The sequence below is a fragment of the Phaethon lepturus genome, unplaced genomic scaffold (genome assembly GCF_000687285.1).
Source record: "Phaethon lepturus isolate BGI_N335 unplaced genomic scaffold, ASM68728v1 scaffold17419, whole genome shotgun sequence".
Taxonomy (NCBI): Eukaryota; Metazoa; Chordata; class Aves; order Phaethontiformes; family Phaethontidae; genus Phaethon; species Phaethon lepturus.
Window position 1 is genome coordinate 420 of NW_010562968.1, and position 24,932 is coordinate 25,351.

Consider the following 24,932-nt stretch of genomic DNA (forward strand, 5'->3'; position numbering starts at 1 on the left):
TCTTCAACTGCAAAGCTGTCAGGTTCCACCCAGAATTAAACTCGGTTTCGGGGTGTGTGTGTGTGTGTTTATGTGGGTTTTTTTTTTTTTTGTTTGGTTGGTTTCTGGTTTTTTAAATCATCACTTTAATCTACAGCACACTGTTTTTAGAACATCTTCAAACCCTAGTTCAGCTATCGTGGCTGAATGCTGAATAGGTTAAGATGAAACCTGGAAGAAAGCCTAAGTGATCTCAGTGATAAGGATGTATTCTAAGTTGTAAACGATCGGCTCATCCTAAATTGATCCTAAAATTAACTTGCAACGTATCAGGTTAGTAACCCCTAATTACAGCATAGGATTTAAATAGATACTGAATTATTTGTACCTGTGAGAAATTTGAGTCTGTTTTAAAAAAAAAAAAAAAGAAAAAGCTTAAAATGAGCTATTGTGTGGTTCAGCCTATTGCAGTATGCCTATACGTGCAGATATTTCCACTTGCTCAGTCAGCAGATACTCTCAATATGAGTTTGTGAAGGCTTCACTGTGCTTCATTGCTGTATCATACACTGCTTTTCAAAATTGCGTTCTCTTCTTACTGGAATAAAAGATCGTTTTCACAAGCTTTTGTTTTCTGTGAATTTTGGGTGGGTTTTTGTTCTGTTTTGTTGGGGGTTTTTTGGGGTAGAATGAGTTTTTTGTTTGTTTTTTAATTTTCCTTGATTAAAACCAGTCTCGTCAATAACGACTGCCACCAGTAGACATTTTTATTCTTTTTTGGCTACCACTGGAAAGGATGAAATTACTACAAAGGACTCGTAATCTGATAAAATGTGCCACTCCCATTTTTGTGCTGGTCTGGCTGCTTTGCTGTAGTGTAGTGCTGAGTAGAACATGTCAGTGAATACTTGCTGAAATGCAGGGTGGGCTTTTGCTCTTTAAGACTTTTGAGTAACTGTACTAATATGCCAATACTGTAACTAGACACCCATATTCCAAAATAAAACATGCCTTAATCAATAAATTCTTGGAGAAATGGTATGTGTAGTGCTGGTCTGGAATAATTCATGCTTAGCTGAGTGAGATTTCCAAATTAATTCTACTGTATGGAATAAAATCCTGATTGCAGCCTGGTATGTACAATTTGTGTCACCTTCCAAAAGCAGTTTTGCTCTGCAGTTGGCTTTCAATGAAAGAAGACCCTGAACATACTTTTCGTAAGCCAAAATTAAGCAGCTTTTCTGGAACTTCTCCTGTGCTAAGCATTGGGTGCGTGCGTTTTAATGTCAAGTTCTGTGGTGCTTTAGCTAGATCAATATATGATGGTTTCTGCATACTAGCCATTTCTTGTGGATGCCAGATGATTTTCTTTCACTAGTAGTGTCTCAAGGGAATAAAGTCATCAGATTTAGGGACCAGGCTGTGGAAGCAGTAATAGATGTTAATATTTGACTATGTTAATTTGTGAAAAATAGCTAATTAAAAAAAAAATAAATCTCCTAATAGAAACTGTGAGAAAGAATAGCCATTTGCTTCATTTCTGTCAGCAGAGTGGATATACTGCGCAGTAGACGGTGTAGCTGAAGCATGTTATGGTGGTGCACTCATACACTGGTAACTATCAGTTGCTTGCAAGGAGCTATTAATGCAAGAATAAGGTCTTAGCTGTCTGAATATGCTGTCGATCACAATACCTTTTTTACTGTATTTCTTTGCTTATTTTCTTGCTGGAGGTTTGTTGTGTTTTTTTTTTTTTTTTTTAGTGAACAGCTTTGTCAGCATGAGTACTATCCCTTTGCTAAACAAAGCTAAGTACTATTCAGTAGTTGAAATACGTTTTTCTTGGTTCTTTTCCTTGTTTTCAAACTGATGTCATGCATAACAGTATTAACTAGTATTAATGAGCCAGACATTCCAAATTCATTACAATGTTTCCCATCACAGTAATGCAGGCATCATAGGATTGATTGTTGAGACAGTGGCCAGTTAACAAACAAGGAAAAAGAGGGTTTTTTGGTGTCCTGAGAGCTTCACAGACCTGTACCCATGAGTCCCAGAGAACTAGCTGGAACTAGAATTGAAGTGTATGAGACAGAGTAGAAAACCACAGCTGTGTTGCTCTGTGTTCATGTGTTTTTCATCTGTCCTTTTTTTTTTTTTTTTTTTAAGGGGGGGTTGGGGGATGAAGGCCTTTTTGGCACATCTGTCCTTTTTTTTTTTTTTTTTTTTAAGGTGGGGTTGGAGGATGAAGGCCTTTCTGGAAGTGGTAGGGATCTTGTTTTAGTTTCTGAATGGTCCAGGCTGTTTTGATTGTGTCTGAAAGGTTGGATCTATTGCCCAGGGAAGTTTTGACATAATTCATGGGTTAGGTTAGCTCTTTGGAAAAAGACTATGCCTGGAACTCTGTTCATAGTGCTCATTTATAATGATTAGTTTTCACAGTATAGTTTCCTTTATTTTAGTAGAAATGGCAGAAACAAGCTACATGTGAAAGCAGGTGATTTTTGGAAGGGGCAAAATTCATTATAAAGTTGAATGTAAAAAGTAAGTGTAATATGGATTTGGTTTTTCTGTACGACTGTTTGACTGTGTCTGTTGTTTGTAGATCACTGATACTTTGAATACTTAATGTTTGCTATAAGTGCCTCAAGCTTTGGAGTGGATGGGAGTTGTGTAAAGGTTGTTTTATCCTATCAGGTCATGGTTTTGGTACATTTTCTTCCAAAACAGTGTTTGTGGGAAAAATAAAAATAGCGTGGTATATGTAATGCCAAGTCCTCTCATGCAGGTCACAGTGATACAGTAATTAAGGGTGGAAGGACCTCTGAGGGGCTCACTCCCCCCTCTGAGAGAATCTGCTTCGGCCAGGTTCCCAGGGCTCATCCACCTGAGGTTTGAATGCCTTTGTTTACAGGTTCCACCATGTATCGGGAAACTTGTCCCAGTGTTTGACTACCTTCCTAGTGATTCTCTCCACTCCCAAGACCAGAATTCCCCTTGTAGCAGTTTGTGCCTGTTGACTTCATGTTCTTTATATAAGCACCTCAGAGACTTGGACTCAGCCTTCACCATCCTGTTACTGCTGTCTACAGCTACTGAAGATCCTTCTCCTCTGAAGGCTGAACAAGCCCAGTTCTTGTGGCCTCTCTTCATGTGCCACTTGCTCCAGACCCCAGTCATCTTGGTGCCTCTTTGCTAGTCTTGCTCCAGGGTGTCAGTGTCTGTATTACAAGTTAATACGTTATGCACTGTTACGATTTAGGATAGTCATACTTCAGGGCATCGTAACAAGTGTGGGGTTTCAGTCTATCTGATTTTAACCTTCCCCCCGCCACCCCGTCATTGGAAGTATTGCATCTGAAACTAGCTTGGGTAGGAGAAACCTTATGATGAGATTTTAAGACAATGAGCTTGTCGTCATTTTTGGCGTCAGTTTCAAAACCATGTAAATCAAAACAAATATTTTAAATAGGTTTTATTTTATACTTCAGATAGTATCTGCTGTTTGTAAGCTCATTCTTAGCAGCACTTGGGAAAAGCAGGCTGTCAGAGGAACTTAAGGTGTTTCTGCAAATAGGAGGAATAGAATAAACCATCAAAACTCACTTCTGAATGTAAAATTTTACATTGTTTTGGATTCTGATGTTCCTCTAGTTGAAAAGCTTTAAAGAGACTGCAGTTGGGCAGAGATGTGAAAGCATTATCTTGAAGACTTTTGTAGACCCCTTTAAAATTCCCACGTTGTATCATCTTGGTGTTCCCTACTCTTGTAACTTGCCTTGTCTTTTTCTTCTTTAGGAATATGAAGAAAAAACTGGACGAGCTCACAGACCACTCTCTCCTAAACAGAATGTGAGGAAGAATCTTGATTTTGAACCACTCTCCACTACAGCACTTATTCTAGAGGACAGACCAGCGTAAGTTTTGGGAAGTACCACAGTGAGGGTCTTTAGGTAATTGGGCTAGCAAAGCTTTTATTACTGTATGTATTTGATTGCTCTAACATAAACAGATGATGTAAAATTCAATGTAGAAATCTTTTTTCAAGCTAGTGAATATGGAAGTGGGATGATTATGAGAAAAATTATTCAAACAAAAGTAACCTTATTTTATAATAAAAGCAATGGCTTTGTATGAAGGGAGGTCATGAGGAGAGCAGAGCTCTAGTTTTGAGTGATTCTACCTTCTAAACACAAATTAAGGGATTTTTATTTTCCCTGAGAGAACATAAGTATAAAAATGAAGCTGGCATATGCTGAAGAAAATGAGAAGCAAGGATATAGTGTCCTGCTTACACAAAGAAAGACCACACCTCCATAAATAATGAAACAATACAATGATTGTTCTGCAGTGGGTTCAGCATCGCATTTTAAAGGTTGACAAGTACTTTATAAGTTGTTTCATGCTTCTGTTACCGCAAGGAGATTCTTGCGTATGCAGACTAACTCCGTAACGATTTAGTAGCAGCTGCTTTACTGTGGTTTGCTCCTGAATTACACAAATTCAGTCATGTTTAGTCAACTCATGAATGGTACCCAGCTTTACAGGCTTGGTGTCTGCATTTTTAATACAGCTGTGCATTGGTGTAAAGAACTGCTATAGCATAGGTCTGTGTTTTCATCAACAAATCTGTGTGAAGAATGCTCATATCAAAGGAGTCTAGTTGTAGGGTTATTTAAGACACTTTTTGGCTTGACTGGTAGACTGTGACAAGACTTCTTGGGACATCTAGAGCAATGTAAGAATGATTGTTATAGCAGGTTTTATTGCGTACAAATGGAAAAAATACATACTAGCTTATGTGTTGTATTTAAAACCTGTCTGTAAAAATCATTCTTCATGTGAGATAATCTGAGAAGTACAGTGTTCAGATCGATTGAATAAGTGATACATTACAGGGTAACATTCGGATTTTGCTTTCTTTCCTACTGCTCATAGACCAAGGAACTGCTAGCAGACAAGGTATTTTTAAGATTCTAAACAATTGAATCATCATTTCTTCTGTCTACTAGAGAAAACTGCTCTGGACAGCAGTGCTGTCCTCTGATGAATCTTTCTAAACAGTCTTTTTTAATTGTTTACTTATAGTTTCCATACTATTTTTTTTAACCTGTTAAGACTTCTAAGTAATTTTTAAATGTTTTTTATTTCCTATGACAAAAAGATTTAAGACTTCTGAAAGAAAAATGCATTGAGTTTTTTTCCAAATGGCGGTTCTTGGTTTTGTACTCACTTGTAGGGTTTAGCTAGACCTTTCTAGGAAAAATCAATAAATATTCCATAATCCCTCTAGCTTTAACTGGAAAAATTGTTGTTTGAATCTTAATAGATCCTAAACACCATCTCACATGTATGATGATGTCACTAAGAGTCAGGATAAATAATTTAAGTGGTGGAATTCAAGTTAGCAGAACTTGCATTGTTTGATCTGGTTTTCCTTTCCAAGATTTCCCTAACTTACACCATTTCTAAAGACTTGGATTTGAAAAACATGCTGGTCAGTTTACATAAATGACACTGGAAAAGAGTAGATCGTTCTCTGTGGTTAACAATGACAATAATGTGAAAATCCACTTCTATTGTTCTTGTAACAATCTTGATTTAAAAAAATATTCATAGGCATATGTCACACGGCTGTGCATACTTTGCAGGTAATACAATTGTGTAAATAGTAAAGCATACTACTATTAATGGTGATTATGTTGATGGCTATTGGCTGCCTTATTGTGACACCTTAGAGGAATGTGAAAGTGAATTTTTGTGTATCTTTTTAATTAATCAAAGGTATAAACAGTGCTAGGAATACAATACAGTGTTCTACAATACAGAAGACAAAATTCTTAGTCATTTCCTGTTCTGATGTTTTGGTGATCCTGCAGTTGTATGAGGTACATGGTGGTTATGTTAATTACAAATATGATTAGCTTAAAGTTAATGTGGTCTGACTTATGAGCACGTGTATTTGTATGGCAGTGATGTTACCAGTCCAGGCTCTAATCACAAATCAAAACGGCCGTGTTGGTATTGACAACTGGAGAATGTAGAGGATGATTCCAGTGCCCCTTGTTGCTGTAAAAGCAACGGGGAGAAGTTAAGCATTTAAAATAGAAATGGGGTCTTAGAGAACAGAGGGGAAAAAGGAAGCTGGTCTAGGGAGTCATTACTGCATGGGTAAAGTTAGTTGTGGATGTAACTCTTAAACAAGATGCACAGTAAGAGAGAGTATGGTCATGCATCTTACCTGTTGAGATCAGCTTAAATTTAAACTACCAGTTTGGTATATACCAGTATATTCCCTTTATTTATAAAGATTAGCCTGTGGGTTCAGTTGGTTTAATAATAAAAATGCTGAAATTACCAAACATAAGGAAATTACTCAGCATGTTTTATACATAAAAGTAGTCATAGCTGGTCAGTGTTCTTCCCTTCTCTTCTGCTGACTCTGGCAAAAAAAAAAATTCTTTCCAAGGATCTACTCTTTGATCAAATATTTTGACAAGAAGCAGTATATGCTTTTCTTTTAGAAGCGTCTAGAATTTTCTTTAGACAAGCATGCCAACTTTAAATACTGAATTTTTTTTTTAATGTAAGGAACCTCCCTGCAAAACCAGCAGAAGAAGCTCAGAAACACAGACAACAGTACGAAGAAATGGTGGTTCAAGCAAAAAAAAGAGGTGATGGAATTTCTTGTCTTCAGAGAAGTAAAGTTAAGGCGTATTTCTAAACCTGAAGTGTACTTGTGTCAGTCTGTTGCTCTGTAATATGAGGGATCTGTACCTCTCCTCAAAGAGGGATCAATTCAGAGATGAGAGAGGACGGAAGGTAGTTTCATTAAAAAGCCCCACCCCAACCTGAAAAAGAAAACAATCCTAGAATCCAGCAGGAAAGAATTTTTTAATTTGTAACTCTTAAATAATTGAGTGGCATCTGTATGTGAGTTTAAAAACTTAATAATATATTGAAATAGATTGTCAATCAACTTAGTGAAGACTAGACTTATTTAGATAACTACAGGATATTTGATAGTTTCATGTTGGGAACAACCTGTTGAGGCTATAGTACTTAAATGCATAATTTTCTATATAGGAATATGTATGTGGTTATGTTCATTTGATAATCTGTCTTCCACTGAAAATGTGCAGCTTTCCCAAAGTTTTGCTCGTAGTTTCTTGTCTGACATTGTTGACAGAAGTGTCTTGGCAACCCTGTACTGTGCACATCAGGTAGAGCTGACAGTAGAGGTTTCCTTCTGCTGGTATTTTTGACCATCTGGGTTTTCTAATGAAAAACAAGCATTGCAATAATAGGAAATTTGGACTCATAGAAGTTTTGTGTCCAGTGAGAGCTACTGGAATATTTTTTGTCCAGCTGGCCAGACCCCTGAGCCATATGAAGCAGTGGAAAGGTGATTGGAACACAGAACTTACTTGCTTTCTGCAGTTGACATATTAATAAAAGTATTCTCTTGTGGTTTTAAGTGTAACTTCGTTTGACTCCCATGTTAGTATACCCACTTCAGGTGTAGTAGTCCAAAGGAGTTTCTCTGTTCTTTCTTTGCACATAGGGTAGATGGTTTGGGAGAAATAGGATGATGCTCAGGTTAGGCAATGGGCCTGGTCCTTGTGTTGTCTTCACTGGATGGGAGTCTGTCATTCTGTCCAGATAAATACTCTGACAAACCGTTTTCCCTAAAGCCACTCCAGTTCAGCAGCTTTGCAGAGAGATGTATTGTGTAGAGGTCAGGAAATCAAAGAGTGTAAACACCCTTTTTTTGTTTAGAGAAAAATGCATTGAGGCAGGCTTACAAAGAGCCCGTATGGAAGCTGGGAATGTTACACAGCAGTTGGTATGGTTCTGCTCAGGCACAGCTGCTGTTGGGCTTTAAAGTGGACCCATCAGGTTGTATGTGTTATTCCAAAGACCTTGTTCATGGTACCGCTGTTCTTCAGTTAGTTTTCCTTGCCAGGTCAGTACCTGCCCATATTGTAGACAGTGTGTGTGTGCAAGCACATGCCCTGTATTTCCACTGTGCTGCTGTAGAGAGTGCCTGCCTGCGTTTGTTAAATTGCATGTCTAACAAATTTGCTGGTGGAAAAAATAGTGGTTGATGCAAGAAGAAATACTGAGTGGTAATGCAAAAATGTAAAATATATTTAAACTAAACATGAAAAATGTTTTATTTTAATGAACTGAATGTAAATATATATATATGTGATGTATGATCATAAACTCACATACAATGAGTTTAGATTAACTATATGCTAAGTAGCATCAAAAATGTGGCTCTTGTGATTTCCTGACAATATATCTAAACCATCATTTAGAAAGACAACACATAAGAGTGAAAGCAAAATACAAAATTTGTTACTTTTGAGTCTGCTATAAAAAAAGAGGTGAGGCTTTATTAGGAAATCTGACCTGCCCTACTAGGTGGGGGTGTTGGCTGTCAGAGATGCTAATTCAAAGTTACTAATGTGGTTAGATTTGAAGGGTCAAAAGAACCATATGTTATCCGACTCCCTTTGTCCCATCCATTGAAAATGAGCCTTATGCATAGTTCCACTTCGTTCTTTATTCACATTTGGCATCACTGCTTAGCTTGCTGTATGTCTGGGAAATTTTTAGAACATGAGCAGTCGACTCTACATTTAGGTGAATATAGTGTGCTTTTGCATGGCTGGATAGCCATGACTAGCTAACTCTGAATATTTGGTTTCTGGTTTTATTAACTTAAAATGAGAATTGCTTTTCTGCAGAGCTTAAAGAAGCCCAGAAGAGAAGGAAACAACTGGAAGAACGCTGTAAACTGGAAGACAGCATCGGCAATGCTGTTTTAACTTGGAACAATGAAATCTTGCCTAACTGGGAAACTATGTAAGACAGTATGTTATACTGAGTTTTAATTAAAATTGCTGAGTCTGTACCCTGAAGAGAAGTTACAAAGTTAGCAAGTACAATTTAAATGGTCTTGGAAGCTTTTGTTTGAAGGTCGCTTTTGGACAGCTACAAAGAAAATGAGCAACCTATGTTTTGTTATTTCTACAAGGTGGCTGGAAGTGATGCAGTTTTAATTCTTATTATTCATCTTTAGTGGAGGTTCAGGATATTCAGAAACTGTGAAACACTGAAAAGTGATCTGTGGTGGAGAATGTAAAAGCAGAATGTTGAAGGCTGTGCATTTATCAGAAATGAGCTCTCCTTGACTAGAGCTGTTGATGCTATAATACCAGATGTAGATTGAAATACATGTATGGTATTATAAAGCCTTTTTAATTAGAGTGGTATACCTGCTGGGATAATCAAGTGATGGAAAAGAGAAGTAGAGAAAAAGTTTTTTTTTAAATAAAATTAAGTGCTAAAAGATTTCCTACAAAGACACAGCAAAGACACAGCACAGGCAATTGGAGAAGAGCCTTCATTGTCTAATTTTTCATGGACTTTGCTAGTCATCTTAAAAAACAGGCTCCCCCACCCCCTGATAACCACCATAACAAGATAAAGCAGCACTCACAATTGCAATTTGCTTAGTCATGGAATTCAGTTGTCCTGAAAATATATGTTAAAGACATGGACAGAATTTGTTGGAATATGCATTTCTGGAGAACTGAAGTAACAAATTAAGTATAAGCAAATTGTAGATTTACATGTCTTTTTAGTATTTGAAGATGTATCTGTTATGGCTGCTGTAAAAGTGACACCTTTTCCTGTATTGGTTTATAAATCCAGAAGTTCCCAAATGTATTCACTATTATACATTTTACTTCAGAATTTGCTTTTAGATAAATGGATTGTTGTGTTTCTTGTCACTACCGCAAACTTTCATTGGGTCTTAGGTGCTATTCTGTTCTTCCTTCTGGGCTCTCAGATTGATGAACATCAACTGCAGCCTCTTCAAAGCCTGTGTTCTGTTAAAATGCCTTTCATGCTTCCGCCTGAAAGTTACTGCTTGTTATGTCTTCATGCATTTTTCTGGAGGGTTAGAGCTGCAAACCTGGGTGGGAAACAGCATGTCTCATTTTCAACAGCAGGGTGATGACAGAGGGGAGAGGGTAGAATTCCATAACTTGTTTCAGTATTTAATCTTACATGGAGTTGTCTAGTCCTTAGCATAGGCAGTGGCATAGATACAGATTTCCTCTTGTTTATTTCTGTCCCCTATGATTTCTGGTCAAGTGTGGTTGCAGATTATGGATATTGTGATTTCAGTGCTTCTCTCGAAATAAGCCATAATCTTGGAAGGAAGTAAGCTTTCCTTTACAGTTCAAAGCACAATAGTACTGAAGAATGGGTATGTGCAAATTACGCTTGACTTCTTGGCCCATTGGTGTTCATTTGGGTTTGGATCCCTTCAGCAGAAGTAGGAGGACACATTTGCAGTTCAGCTGGCAATTAAATAGTTCTTTGAATAATCTGTTTTACTTTAAACAGGTGGTGTTCCCGCAAAGTTCGAGAGCTATGGTGGCAGGGCATTCCACCAAGTGTGAGAGGCAAAGTCTGGAGCTTGGCAATTGGCAATGAGTTAAACATCACCCATGGTGAGACTATTATTTTGTCTACATTGTCTTACAAAGAGAAATTGTAAGAGGACGGTCCTGAAATAATAAATAATAAATAATTACGGTGTATCAGAACCTGAGGTGTGGGTGTGAGGAGATGTTATCTAGTTATGCTTTTTTTATGATTCTTTTGACATATTTTGTTCAAAAATACAGTGTCTTTTAATCTTGTAGCTGCTCTAGGACTGCTGCTGTGAATTGTTTCTAATTACTGTTGTCACTGTGTCTTGTTTTGATGTTAGATAAAGATGGTCAGAATGACTCAAGCTTTTTTTTTCCTTTTTGAAACTTAGCATTGTTGTTAATTTTGTAATGCCTATGGGTATATGTATAGTGTGCTTTCTTTGATTTTTCCCTTTGATTTTTCTTGCTCTAGCAAAACATTAGGTTTGTGAGAGATTAAAAGACCCCTGGGAAAATTTGTACTTCAGTTTATGTGTGTGTTTTTGAAAATAGAAATAGTGTGCTGCTTCAGAGTACAGAAGAACACAGCTCTGAAAGACTAACATAAGTAATTCATTCCAATGTGGAAGTGTGGTAGACTGCCTCTACTCCTCCTGTATTGTGCTGCTTTTCTGTGCTTGGCTTAGTTACCCTGGGTGTAGTTCTTAGGTGGAATTTTCTAGACTTACCCCAGTTATCCAATCAGACTATAATTTTGAACATCGGTGCTCTATAAGAAAAGTAAATGCTTGAACACAAAATGCAAGTTGTGCCTAGATTACCTTTTCGTTTCACTTAATCTTATGTTACAGGTCAGTGGAACAAGTCTTTCAGAACCTAACAAACTTGGAAGTTCAACTACGATGTTAGAGATGCTGTTACTGAAATTGGGAGTAAATTTCTTAGCACCAGTGTAGCATTAATCACAGAATCACAGAATCATTAAGGTTGGAAAAGACCTTTAAGATCATCAAGTCCAACCATCAACCCAGCACCACCATGCCCACTAAACCATGTCCTGAAGCGCCACATCCACAGGTTTTTTGAATACTTCCAGGGTTGATGACTCCCCCACCTCCCTGGGCAGCCTGTTCCAATGCTTGACCACTCTCTCTGTGAAGAAATTCTTCCTAATATTCAATCTAAACCTCCCCTGGCGCAACTTGACAACATTTCCTTTCATCCTATCACTAGTTACTTGGGAGAAGAGACCAACACCCTCATCGCCACGAACCCCTTTCAGGTAGTTGTAGAGAGCGATGAGGTCTCCCCTCAGCCTCCTCTTCTCCAGACTGAACAACCCCAGTTCCCTCAGCCGCTCCTCAGAAGACTTGTGCTCCAGACCCCTCACCAACTTCGTTGCCCTTCTCTGGACATGCTCCAGCAACTCAATGTCCTTCTTGTAGTGAGGGGCCCAAAACTGAACACAGTATTCAAGGTGCGGCCTCACCAGTGCCGAGTACAGGGGCACAATCACTTCCCTGCTCCTGCTGGCCACACTATTGCTGATACAGGCCAGGATGCTGTTGGCCTTCTTGGCCACCTGGGCACACTGCCGGCTTATATTCAGCCGGCTGTCAACCAGCTCCAAAAGAAGCAGGCATTCTTCTATTGCAGCACTGGATGTACGGGGGATCACTCCACCTAATGTGCATGCCCTGAAACAAAAGTTCATCCTTTATGTACCTTAAAGACATGAATATTCACACATTTTCTGAAAAGTCTCTGCCTGTCTACTACATTTACATAATGCTGGTGTTGCAAAACTACACTACACATGTGCGGGGGTCTTGGGTGGTTGTCGGTGGTCATTTGGGGAGTGAGCCCCCCACTCCTTTTTCTCTTTTATAGTCACAAGTCTCCTGAGGATAGTTTCTTCTCCTTGAACGTTTTCCAGTTCTGTTGTTCAGCCAAGTGGTTCTTTCTTATCAACCTCGTTTGAGCAATCCTGCCAGGATATTTCTATTCTCAAGGTTAAGATACCTTCTCTGTACACATTAATCACTCATCAGTCTTGTTAAATTCAAAGTTAATTGCTGTTTGGTAAAAGAGTTTCTCAACAATACTGTTACTTGTAATGACTGGGGCAGTGTTGCTTTGTGTGGTACATAGGTAGTACCTGACAGTGGACATGAGCATATATAGATAGTGGACTTCGTTTTCTCTTTTTTCTTTTTCCAGAACTGTATGATATTTGTCTGGCTCGTGCCAAAGAGAAATGGCGATCACTTAGCACAGGAGGGGCTGAAGTAGAATGTGAAGGTACGCTTTTCCTGAATGATTTATGCTGTGTTACAGAGTAAGAGATTTTGTAAAATTGTTCCTTGAAATGAAATCATAACTTTTAAACAAAAAATATCAGCTATAAAGATGTGCCTGGTAAAAAGAAAGCTTCTTTTTGGGGAAGCAAGAAATAACATTATTCTTTCTTCTCAGTGGAACTGTGGTCTCTTACAAAACATACTTGTTCATTTTTCTTTATAAACTGTCTCTAGGTACTCTTCTTGATGCCAATTTGTAGGACAACTAGGAAAGTTGGGGGTTATAATTCGAATTGCAACACTAAAATACTTCGCTGCATCTGTAGTTTTGGAATTGAAACTCAAATTATAGCAGAAAATTGCATTTTAGGTCCCGTATTGCAGCTTTGAGCCCATCTCTTGGGTGTGTTTCAGAAAGCAGCAATTTATTTTTGCAGATGAAGTGGTTTGAGATTTACTAATTGATTGGAAGAGTTGTCTGTTTTTGAGAGATTATAAAACTACATGCAGATGCTTGAAATTGCCTTTGGTAAGTAATTATGGTGAGCAGAAAGAGGAGAACATGCATACTGGCATTTATCAACAGAAAAATATTTTTTATTGGAAATCCCCTGCTTTGTTCTCTTAACGTTGTCTGCATCTTAAATAAGATGACATCTAGTACATTTCCAGCTTCCTCTTGCACTTTGTTTTCTGGAGTGTAGATGCTCATGTGATTGGTGTAAGCGTTGGCTAGTGACAACTCTTGTTTTTTGATTGCTCAATAAATAGCAGTAGGTAATTCCCAGCTAGACTTGCCAGAACAGACAAAATACAAATAAACTTTTGGTATCAGAAGAAAAACTAATACTTCAGCAATTTACTTTGTATCAGATCCATTTCAGTTATGGAGAGCGTATTGCATTGTCCATGATCTTTAAAACCACATGCAATGAGTAAACAAACATGCTTTTGGAAGGAGACCTGACAGTGGTAGAGACAGGTGGCATCCATCAAATGCTTCTGCTTCAGGACTTCTCCCTCCCACCGCAACCTTTCCACAGAGGCAGCTATTTCAGGAGACATTGGGAAGCCTTGTTGAGGGTGAGGGGTCACAGGTTAACAGGCTTGTGTCTGTCTAATGATTTGTCAGTGAATACCAGTAAAGTGCCTGGCCTGCCTTGTCGTGCATCTTTCCCTCCGTTGCTTCAAAACATATTGAGGGTCAATGTGCACTGTAGGGTTGCTTTGACATACTTGATTCTTAGCCTGTGTGCTGAATTCAGGCAATTGTCCTGTCTATGCCTTTATTCCCTAGCATTCTTATTGAAGTAAATGAACTGTGCAAAAGCTAATCCTTAGCGGGGGGGGGGGGGAGGGCGGGGAAGAAGAAGCATACACTGATCCATGTAATAAATGCAGTAACTTTGGCTTTTGTAGACACTGGATTTTCTGCAGCTGACAGAGAAGCAAGCTTGGAGTTAATAAAACTGGATATTTCAAGAACATTTCCTAATCTCTGTATATTCCAGCAAGTAAGCAATGTTAACTTTTGTCTTGACTTCTCAGAGAAATTAATTTTACATAATCTTGCCTGTCCCTTGATTGAAACAGCCCATTGAGTTCAAATCTGAAGGAGTAGATGTCTTGAGGAAAAAGTTCCTAAAGGTTTTGGAAAACTGTAAATAATGTAGAAAAGACTAACCTCAAGCTATGTTTGGAAGATGCAAAAAAACAATCTGTTGGCTAATCATCATGATTCATCTAGCCCAGTTCATGCTGGTTTCTGTCTGGTGTAGTGATACAGGTGAGTGTTTCCAAGTCAGTGAATCAACACTGCTGGGTTGCCAATACATGGTAAGTGAGAGAGAGCACAGCTCAAGCAAGCAAGATTTGGTGGCCTCTTTTTGGTTCCATGCAAGACCAGTTTAACTTGTATGTTTTTGGTGTGCTTTAACAACTCATTTTAACCAGGTGTTTTGTCCTTCTAGACACAAATTTCAGCAGCCTTCTAAAGAGTTTAGATTGTGATAAATCAACATTTTTGGGTGAAAAAACTTTTCCCTTTGGAAATTCTCAGCCAGTTACAGTACTTGGTGTAAGATATGGCAGCTGTTAATAGTAAACAATGTGAAATTCTTTTTAGCTATACACGTCATTCTTGATATGCTGTGTGTATGTTATGGCATATTGTTGTTGTTTTAATTATTTTCTTCATGGTTGAATTCTGCCTCTAGTCTAATAGACAATGAAGTAGTTCTCATTAGTGTTCTGCGCTATTGGAACTATAAGGAATCTTTCAGGCTTATGTTCTTTTTGTATAAGGATTTGCTATGTAACTGATGTATTGAATGAACTGTATGCATATGTAGTAAGTGTGGTATGAAGGGCTGTTTCATACTTTTAAAGCCAAAATTGTTTTTAAAAACTTGAGGCTGCTCAAAACTGCATAGGGAAATAATGGGTCTTTCAGAAATAATGGATACTGTCTGTAGCACTGGAGGGTTTTTAACATGTTTGTTATACTCAGGTTTATTGTCTTGTTTTTGTTTGCTTATAGGGTGGTCCTTACCATGACACGTTGCACAGTATTTTAGGAGCCTATACTTGTTACAGACCTGATGTCGGCTATGTAAGTGAAGAATTTTTTTTTTTCAGGCGTGGGGAGGGAGAACTAGGAGGAGGGAGGATTTTGTTAAGCAGTCCTTTGTAGACCAGTATGAAATGATTTTGTGAAGACTTGTGGGGTTTCTGTGTGCTTTCTTCTATTCCAATACATGCTTGAGAAGTGTATATAATGGTTCTGTTGCTAATTTAAGCTTTTTAACCGGTTAAATAATTGGAAAACTCAAAAGTAACTATTTGTAGTGCTTGGAAATCGGAGTCAAAAGAGAAGATGTAGTTAATTGGTCCTTTGAAGTACATACTGTTCTTAATGGCAGTCTTACTGAGACTCTACTGTTGAGTTGAGTGTCTTACTCCTCTTGATATGTATTTCTGTGCCTTAGCAGTGTGAGCTTCTGGAATAGTCTCTCAAGCAATGCCCATCGAGGCTAAGTGATTGCCGTCAAAGTATTTGAAGTAGCGATTATGAGAGGACTGAGTGCATTTCAGATACTTCATTTAGTCTTTTTACCAAGAGCAGGGAAATACATAGGAGCTTATTCTTTATTCAGGGGAAGTTATTTTAGAGAAGGCAATTGTAGAAAGATAACGTTCCTGTTCTCTGTGTAGCATGCGATGCTTGGCAAAAATTGCTGAACACAACTGCCGGGAAGCTAGAAAAAGGGCAGATCAGGTGGTGTGCTTCATTTGGCATGGAACCTGTTGTTGTGTTGGGAAGGAGCTTGTTCCTCAGGTTTTCAGGAAGGACTGTCATACCTTGGTCCATGTTACTCTGCAATGGCAGTGTTATACCCTCTGAGTGAGTGAGCTTTGCCTGGATTCAGCATTGATTCCATAGCTTACTTTGTAGCATAATGCAAGCACATTGTGAGCTTATGGTGAATGAAACGAGCTTAATCTTAAAATGCTACTTACTCTTGTCAAATGAGTCATTGCAGTTGTCTGTAACTGCCAGTAGTTGATTGAAAAAGGAAAGAACAGTCTTTGTCTCTAGTGTCCTAGTCCAATTTTCCATAAATAAGGATGTATATGATGCATCCCTAGGAGAAGAGGGATTACTTAGAAACTGCTTATTCTTCAAACAAAAAAATCTTTATTCTGCATATTTGAAAGTGCTGTCATCCTAGCCTGTCTTAAGAGTTTTACTTAGTCTTTGAAAGGAGGCAAGATGGGAATCATTAACTTCCATGCTCTGAACATGCAATACCAAAGGGTCACGTGGGCTAAAAAATCCTACTTTTCTGAATGTTTCACAAACTGCAGCAGCTCAGCGAGTGCATTAAACACTAGAGATTACCGGGACAAAATGAGGAAGTATTCTTGGAAGAACACAGTTATTGCTGAATGGTAACACTTCTCCTTTCTTCAGGTACAGGGCATGTCATTCATAGCAGCAGTATTGATCTTGAATTTGGATACTGCAGATGCCTTCATTGCTTTTTCTAACCTTTTAAATAAACCCTGTCAGATGGCGTTTTTCCGTGTGGACCATGGCCTTGTAAGTACGCAAGAAAACTTTAATCAACATGTAGATATTTTAAAATATTTTTTTTTTTTAATAATAAATTGGTGGGCTCAGTGGCTTGGAAAATATGTCAGAATTTATTTTAAAGCAACACGCTCGATAAAAAAAAACCAACACACACACACATGCACACCCCCTCAAAAACACCGAACCAAAACCCACCCCACTAACCTTTTTGAACAGACAGGTGAATGAAATTGTTCAGCTGCTATTTTATGGTGCTCAGAGAATAGTTTTAAGAATATTATTGTAGGGATTTTTCACATTGAGCACTGTACTTGAAAGCTGAAAACACCTTAACATCAGAAGCATCTTGAAGGTGCTTTTCAAACTAACAGGTTGAGAAAAATACTGTTGCAGGGAGAACCAGGTATTCCATCTCTTATTATAGCCGTTGTGTTTGAAGACGAGTCTGGGGGAATCAGATGAGAAGACCCTTCCAGTTCTCAGTCAAGCTGGTTGCCTGATTCTTTCTGGAGTCCCTAAAATTTGTTAGCATGTACTCTGGGCTACTTAAGTGTCTTATCTTGCTATGGTACATCTCCGGAAATGTCCTTTTAATTTACCTTAAAAGTTTGTTGTTTTTTTTTTTTTTTTGTAAAATATGTGGCATTCTGTATTTCTTTCTCACTTATTTACCTTTTAATACTATGAAAATAGGATCTGTCTCTCAGGAGTTCAAATGGGAGAAATAAAGCAAGGGAATGTATGACATCAACAACAATCGCTTTTGTTGTTTAAACAGTAGGACACTAGGGTGCTAGCATATAAACAGATCATTTTGGAAGTATGACTGTCGCATTAGCTCCTTCCTTCTTTATCTTCACAGATACCATGCGATGCTTGGGTTCGATGCATTTAAAAATCCGTATCGGGAAGCTGTTTCAGTTGTACAGCTCTCTAAAGTGGGTTTCTAGATTTCTGGTTTCATGTTTGCCATGAAGCTGTTTCTCAGTAACTGACGGCTCAGAGATTTTTACGTAACTTTGTATGTTCATTTCTGTAGCATACACCCATATCTGATTGGCTTTCAAGCCTTATACTGTTACTGATTACCAGGCGCAATTTTTTTATTTGCTGCTGTTAATGAAGGTAGTCCACCATCTGTCATTTCATTCAGATGAAATGGGAAGAATTTCTGTAAGGACATTAAAAAAAAGGGAGGGAAATAAATTTTTCATCCTTTAAAAGGATTTCAGACAAAAGGCTCCAAAAGGCTTTTCTTTTCCCTTTACTGTCGTGGTGTTTTGGGAAGAAGCATGCTGATACAACTCATACTTTGAAGTAATCGCAGCCATTCTTTATTGCTTTTATTGGGTTACTGTAATTAAAATTACTGAAGCATTCAAGGACTTTGCTTAACTTCACTCCCTATAGTATTAAGACGACAGGGCAGGGGGGAGTGGGGAAGCTAAAAATCCTTTTGTTTTTAACTCTTAGTTGGATTGGAAGAATTTCTTTTTACATGCCCTCTGTTGTGAGATTTGACTTAAATATTCAAATTTTAAAACAACGTGGAAGTCTTTGTTTTAAAAGCATTACATTTTAGGAGTTATGGTATCAGAGGGGAGTCACAATTTATTTCTCTTGCAGAGGTGTTTTGTCTTGATCTTTGGCTTTTCTGTGTGAACTTAAGTGTCTCTCGCTTTGCAATAGAAATGCTATTATCTCATTTTAAAACATGGTATAAAAAAAGCTTTGGTCTTAGAATGTGATTTATGATTGGAGTCAACTGGACACTTCACTCTTGCCGCAGACTATTAAATTGTTTTAGTTTCATATTTCATTTTATAATCCATTGGGCTTTGGATTTTATTCAGGGTAATATTAAATTACTGCCACAAGCATAAAGCACCATTCTGTTATCATAATTATTTTGAGAAATCGGCAAACAACTTCTTTCCTGCTGGTATTTTTCTTTCCAAAGGAATCTGGCCAAGACCCAAAGCAGTAATTATATTGCTCAGTATGAGAACAGTATATAGCATAGATCTTAAACTCTGTGTGCTTGCAAGATGCTGTCCTTTATGTGAATGCTTAGTTCTTTACTGTATCATCTAATTCATACAATCCTATTTTTGAAGAGCATTGATCCAACAACAGATAATACATTTAAGCCTATTAATACAGCTAACTGTTTTTTTCTTCCCCATTGTATTTTCCCAGATGCTGACTTACTTCGCTGCATTTGAGGTATTCTTTGAAGAAAATCTGCCAAAGTTATTTGCTCACTTCAAAAAAAATAACTTAACTCCAGACATCTATCTTATTGATTGGTAAGACATTGAAAGTATAATTAATGTGCACACTAGCATATACCTCCATGTCAGTATTCATGACAGAAGCTGGAGTGCTCTTACCTGGTTTAGTATTCTTTTAAGATAAAGGCTTTATCTTTTGTTCAGTACTTGAGTTTGTTAATCCAAATCATTCCCACGTACTTTGGTGATGTTCAACATTTGCCTAACCTGTATTATTGTACTTCTGTTGAGTTTGAAGCTTATTTTGAAATACAGCTGTGTAGCAGTGTTTATCCATATTTAGCGCACATTTGGAGTGATCTTCTGAGAAAATCTGTTAGTTTTTCAGCTTGATGTGTACCAGGTGTGTGTATCCAGAAAGTACTGCTAGTCTTGCATTGAAAGTTATAGTTTGTCCTCTTGCACAGAACAGGAAATGAGTAGTTAAAACATAGTGTTTCTGTCCATACAACAAAAGCTAGATGCTACAGAAAATCAAACACCTAAGCTTTTGGCAGGATGAACTATGACTCTTGGGCAGTATCTCACTCGTATGTTAGATGGTCCCAGATTCTGTTTAGAGGATCCCAATACAGGTAGTTTAAAAACTCATCTTGACACAGTCCAATTGAAGACCTAAAGGATATTCGCATGTTTTTAATTACTGCAGCTATTCCACTTAGTAGACAGGCAATTATGATCTTTGTATTTGGTGAAACTGCCTTCTTTTTTAGTTCTAGTGTTTTTAGAACCTTTTTCCTTAGAGAGGAAAAAAGACAAGGATCTTATTTGCACTTCTGCCAAATTTGAGAGTGGTATAAGGCACTCCAAATTGAGTATTTGCATTTCTGCCTATCATGCTTGGCTTTGGGGCAACTAAAATGTCTCTTCTCAGCAAGACTTTGTTGTCAGTTTCAGGATAGTATGAAATTTTTTTTGCCAAAAATTGATTTGCACTTAAATTGTTGACAACTTCTCCTGTTCTCAGGTATCTGACTAAATACATTGAGTAAAAGATGGAATTCCCAGTAGTAACAGCATTTTTTTCTGACATTCAGAGGTTATTAGTTTGGAAAACATCTGTACTGCTAATGCAATTCTACCTGAACCAAGCTCTTGATACCCTGGTGATCTTTAAGATCTATTTGTTAGCACTGAATATGTTGCTGATCCGTTAAACAGAAATCCATTTAAAGTAATTCAGTCCAATCCAACAGCTAGAAGTTTGAATACATGAGTTTTCATAGGATCATAGAATTGCTGGGGCATTGGAAAGGACCTCTGGAGACCATCTAGTCTAGATCCACTGCTCAAAGCAGGGTCAAATAGAGCAGGCTGCTCAGGAGCTTGTCCAGTCACGTTTTGAATGGTGTCTCCAAGGATGGAGACTCCGCAGCCTCTCCAGGCAACCTGTTCCAGTGTTCAGCCACCTTCACAGTAAACAAGTTATTTTGATTTTTTCCTGTATTTCAGTCTGTGCCCGTGGGTTCTTGTCCTTTCACTGGATACAAATAAGAAGAGTCTGGCTCTGTCGTCTTTACACCATCCTCTCAAGTATTTTTACACACTTAAGTCCGAGCCATCTCTTCTCCCACCTAAATGGTCTCAGCTTTCTCAGCCTCTCCCTGCATATCAAATGCTGCAAGCCTTTAATCGTATTCATGGCAAGCTGGACTTACTCCAGTATGTCCATGTCTCGTACTGGGAAGCCCAGAGCTGGCTCACCAGTGCTGAGAGGAGGGAAGATGACTTGCTTTGGTCTGCTGGCAGTGCTGTTCCTAATGCAGCCCAGGAATTTATGGATGTTCTTTGCTGCAAAGGCATGTTGCTGACTTACATTTGACTTCTTGTCCGCCAGGACCTCCATGTCTTTTTCTGCAAAGCTACTTTGCAGCCTGTTGGCTTCCCATGTGTATTGGTGCCTGGGCTTATTTCCTCCCCGGTGCAGGACTTGGCATTTCCCTTTGTTGCACTTCATGAGACTCAGGTCGGCTCATGTCTCCAGTGTCTCAAGGTCCCTATGAACTTTTGCATTGGCCCCTCCTCCCAGTTTTCTATCACCTGCAAACTTGCTGAGGGTACTGTCTGCCCCATCAGATAGGTCCTTAATGAAGACGTTTAAAAGTATTGGAGGAATATCAAACTCTGCCGTAGTCTACCAGTGGATTGGCTTGAAACTGTACTTCATGCCACTAATGACAACCTTCTGAGCATGGCACTTCAAGCCACTTTTCAGTCCACCTCACTGTCCATTTATCTAGTCCATACTTCATTAGTTCATCAACAAGGATTTTGTGGGATACAGTGTTTAAAGCCTTGCTAACATCAAGATAAACAACATCCGTTGCGCTCTCCTCATCCACTAAGCCAGTTCTATCATTGTGGAAGGCTATCAGGTTGGTTAGGCATGAATTTGCTTTCATAAATCCATAGAGACTTCTCCCAATCACCTTTTTGCCCATCATAGGTTTTGAAATGATCTCCAGGAATTTTTCTTGCATTACTTGCCCAGGGATAGAGGTGAGGCTTACCAGCCTATAGTTCCCTGGATCCTACTTCTTGAAGATAGGAGTGACATTTGTTTTCTTCAAGTCCCCAGGAACCTCCCCAATCACTAAGAACTTTCAAAGATAATTGAGAGTGGCCTCACAATCACACCAGACGGTTTCCTCAGCACTCGTGTTTATCTCACCAGGTTCCATACATTTGTACATGCCCAATTTGTTTAAATGTTCCCTAATGTGATCCTCCTCCACCTAGGGTAGGGCTTCCTTGCACTAGGCTTTCCCACTGGTCTGGAGGACCTGGGATTCCTGAAGGCAAGTCTTCTCAGTAAAGGCTGAGACGAAGAAGGCAGTGACTACCACAGCCTTCTGCATATACCTTGTCACCAGGTACCCTGCCCTGTTCAGCAACGAGCTCATGTTTTCCCTGAGTATTTTTTTTCTGCTGGTGTAACTGTGGAAAGCCCTCCTCATTGTCTTTAACGTCCATTGCCAGATTCAACTCCAGATAGGCTTTGGTTTTCCTAGCCCCTTCCCTGCATGTTCAGACCATGTCTCTGTATTTCTCCAGGGTCATCTGCCCCTCCTTCAGCCTCTTGTATGCTTCCTTTTTATGTTTGAATTTTGTCAGGAGGTTCTTGTTCATCCATACAGGCCTCCTGCTGCCTTTGCTTGAGTTCCTTTATTTTGATATGGCTCTTGCACAGAGGACAGTGTAACATGGGCTTTGTTTGACTCTGCTTTTACACTGGGATTAAATTTTAATGCAACATGAATAGGAGAATGAGGGGGTGTGTAATGGATAGGCTCACTTCTCCCAACATTTGATGGGAGAGGTACTGTCAGAAGGAATTTTATGACTGAAGGCTGAGAATATTAAACTGAACTGGATCTATGCACAGAGCAGGAAGATGCTAGAAAAAATACTGGTATAGGATAGAGGGAAGGAAGAGGGCAGAGGCTGGTGTGTTCAATGATAAGAGGAAAGATGTTGAAATTATATTGCCACAGACAATGTTGTAAAAAGCCTGTTTATAGAGGAAGCAATTGAATAAAAGGGATATCAGAATAGGAAGGCTGTAAACATGCTGGAGAATAACTGGATAGACAACATTAAAATCACCAGGTTGTCATCTTTTTAGTGGATTACTAGTTCAATATAATGCTGTCATAAATAAGGTGATTTTTTTTAATGTAGGATAGACTAAAAACAAGTGTCTTCATGGTGCAGGCATGTTAATATTACTCTGTTGTCTAACTCTGAGCTTTACCTTGTAAAGAGGAAATCCTGAGGAGCAATACCAGAAATTAGAGATTTAGAAAAAAGCTGTTTTGATGAAAGGTTGAAGGTTTATGTTCCCCTCAGCAATTTTGCTTTGATAGACTGGTCTTTATTGTATTTTCTTGAGTAAACATTTATGTGATCAGTTCTCTCTGAGCACATTTATAGGTTTAAAAAAAAAAAGGCTGACTTAAGAGCAAAGAACTGAAGTGTTGAAGTCTTGAGTGTGTGGGGCACATCCCTTTTGTTCCTTCTGTCGGTATTGTTAAGAGCACTTGGAAGAAAGTTCTGTCAGGAGTGCTTGTGGATGGTGCTTCTCAAGGTCTTTACACCAGTGGACTGACAACCCTTAGCATTTTTTGCTGACTACCTGCATCCCTATTAAAGCTGTTTATTTTAATCCCAATGACAATTTACTGTGGTCCTCCCCATCCCTGGAGAGTCACAACACTATGATCTTGCACAGGAATGTAGGCTAGTTGAGGTAGTCCTGCCTGATCCTATATTAAACTTTTTTCACACTTGTCTTGAGCTAGACAGGTTGTCCGCACTCTGTCTTTAATTTTGTTAGACAGTGGAGTTGGTATTTACTGGTGTAAGATTTAGGTATAACCTTTAAATAGATATATGTGTGTGTACATGTGTATATAAGTATATGTATACATGTGTGTGTGTGCATATATATACACACACATTTTCTGCTGTAAAATACTTTGATGCTGTAGGAAGCAGATTTAGATTTTAAAAAAAATTTTTTTTAATGGCCACTGGAGATTTAGCAAATGTGTGCTGTCCTTCCATTACTTCCAGAAAGTAATATAGAAAAGATAGAAGGAGAAATCAGGTGGGTCTGAGTTCTCACAAGTGAGTAACTATTAAAGCTGAGGACTTTGGAAAATGGTGTTTATAAGGTTGCCTGCAGCTCATGGCTGACAGTGAATTTGCTGTAGTACAGATATTGCCCCATTAAAAACAGCACTGTTTGCAGAAAGAATGTGGTTTCAGTGTGTTTAAAGTCAGGGAAGAATATGGTACAGTGTTGCTCTGAACAGACGGACCTTTTGGTTGTAGGTAAAAATCTCTATGAAGCAGCCTTGCTCTAATAACATTACTTTTATTTATATGTGTATTTGTTCTGAGCTCCAAAGGGATGCCTGCTGCTATTCCAGTGGCTGGCATGGTTACTGTGCAGGCATGTGTGCAGTAAATCTCAGTTGGTGCCAGCTCCAGTAGCCAGTGCCACACAGACCAGTTGCTGGGAAACCCTCCTGCTCCTGCCGCAATTACAGAGGAATCAACTAGTATCCTTTGTGCTGCTTCCTGTAAACAGTGCTGCAGGGAACAACAGTAAAATTGGTATGCTTAAACCATTTGTTGAAGCGATATGTTCCAAGAAAAAGAAATGCTGTCCATACGGATGGGCCCAGCTATGCTGCTTTTGGTTTTCTTGGGACTAGTAGAGGATTTAGGGAGGGGAGTACCCCCTGCCACTTCAATTCCACCACTGCCTTCTGTGATGGGAAAATGCCAAGGACTTAAGAATTTAATTAAAAGGTACAGTGGCATGATTATCAGCCAATAACTGCCAGAAGTAAGGCATCCCTTTAAAAAGGACCCATGTGCTTCAAGCCTGAACTCCAGCTGGTAAATCTCACGGTTAGAATTCAAAACCTAGACAGGTTTTCACTTTTTTTGAAGAACAGAAAGGGAACAGAGTGTGTGAAGGGTGTAAAGAGCAACGTACAGTCAGGTTCACAGAGAATAGAGGGGAAATAGTGTGTCTGAATAGCCTGGTTTTGGCTTCTTGGCTCTGTCAGCTGATGTACCGCAGGCTCTTGTGAGCAGAGCAGAATGTGGATTTGCAAAGGACACATGCTGTCTATTTATGGCCTTCTGCTGCTATACAAACACCTCTTTATCCCTACTCAGAAAAATCATTTTGGCAATAATTATAGCCAAGGGTGTTGTTTGTACTGATGGATTGATTAATGGTTCTTTAGTACTGCATTGACTGTGATTGTGCTCTGTGAACACTAAC

General features: G+C 38.7%; 1 protein-coding gene across 1 annotated transcript in view; it reads left to right on the top strand.

Moving 5' to 3' along the window:
• The first annotated feature begins 3,782 nt into the window (after window positions 1-3,782).
• TBC1D14 (TBC1 domain family, member 14) overlaps window positions 3,783-24,932 on the top strand; it is a 30,549-nt gene continuing 9,399 nt past the window's right edge. Inside the window, exons 1-9 of the mRNA XM_010294465.1 lie at window positions 3,783-3,896; window positions 6,571-6,653; window positions 8,736-8,853; window positions 10,408-10,514; window positions 12,660-12,740; window positions 14,159-14,253; window positions 15,279-15,350; window positions 16,713-16,841; window positions 19,035-19,144. Of these exons, the coding sequence (XP_010292767.1) occupies window positions 6,629-6,653; window positions 8,736-8,853; window positions 10,408-10,514; window positions 12,660-12,740; window positions 14,159-14,253; window positions 15,279-15,350; window positions 16,713-16,841; window positions 19,035-19,144 (737 nt within the window). The 5' untranslated portion in view covers window positions 3,783-3,896; window positions 6,571-6,628. The remainder of the gene's footprint in view (window positions 3,897-6,570; window positions 6,654-8,735; window positions 8,854-10,407; window positions 10,515-12,659; window positions 12,741-14,158; window positions 14,254-15,278; window positions 15,351-16,712; window positions 16,842-19,034; window positions 19,145-24,932) is intronic.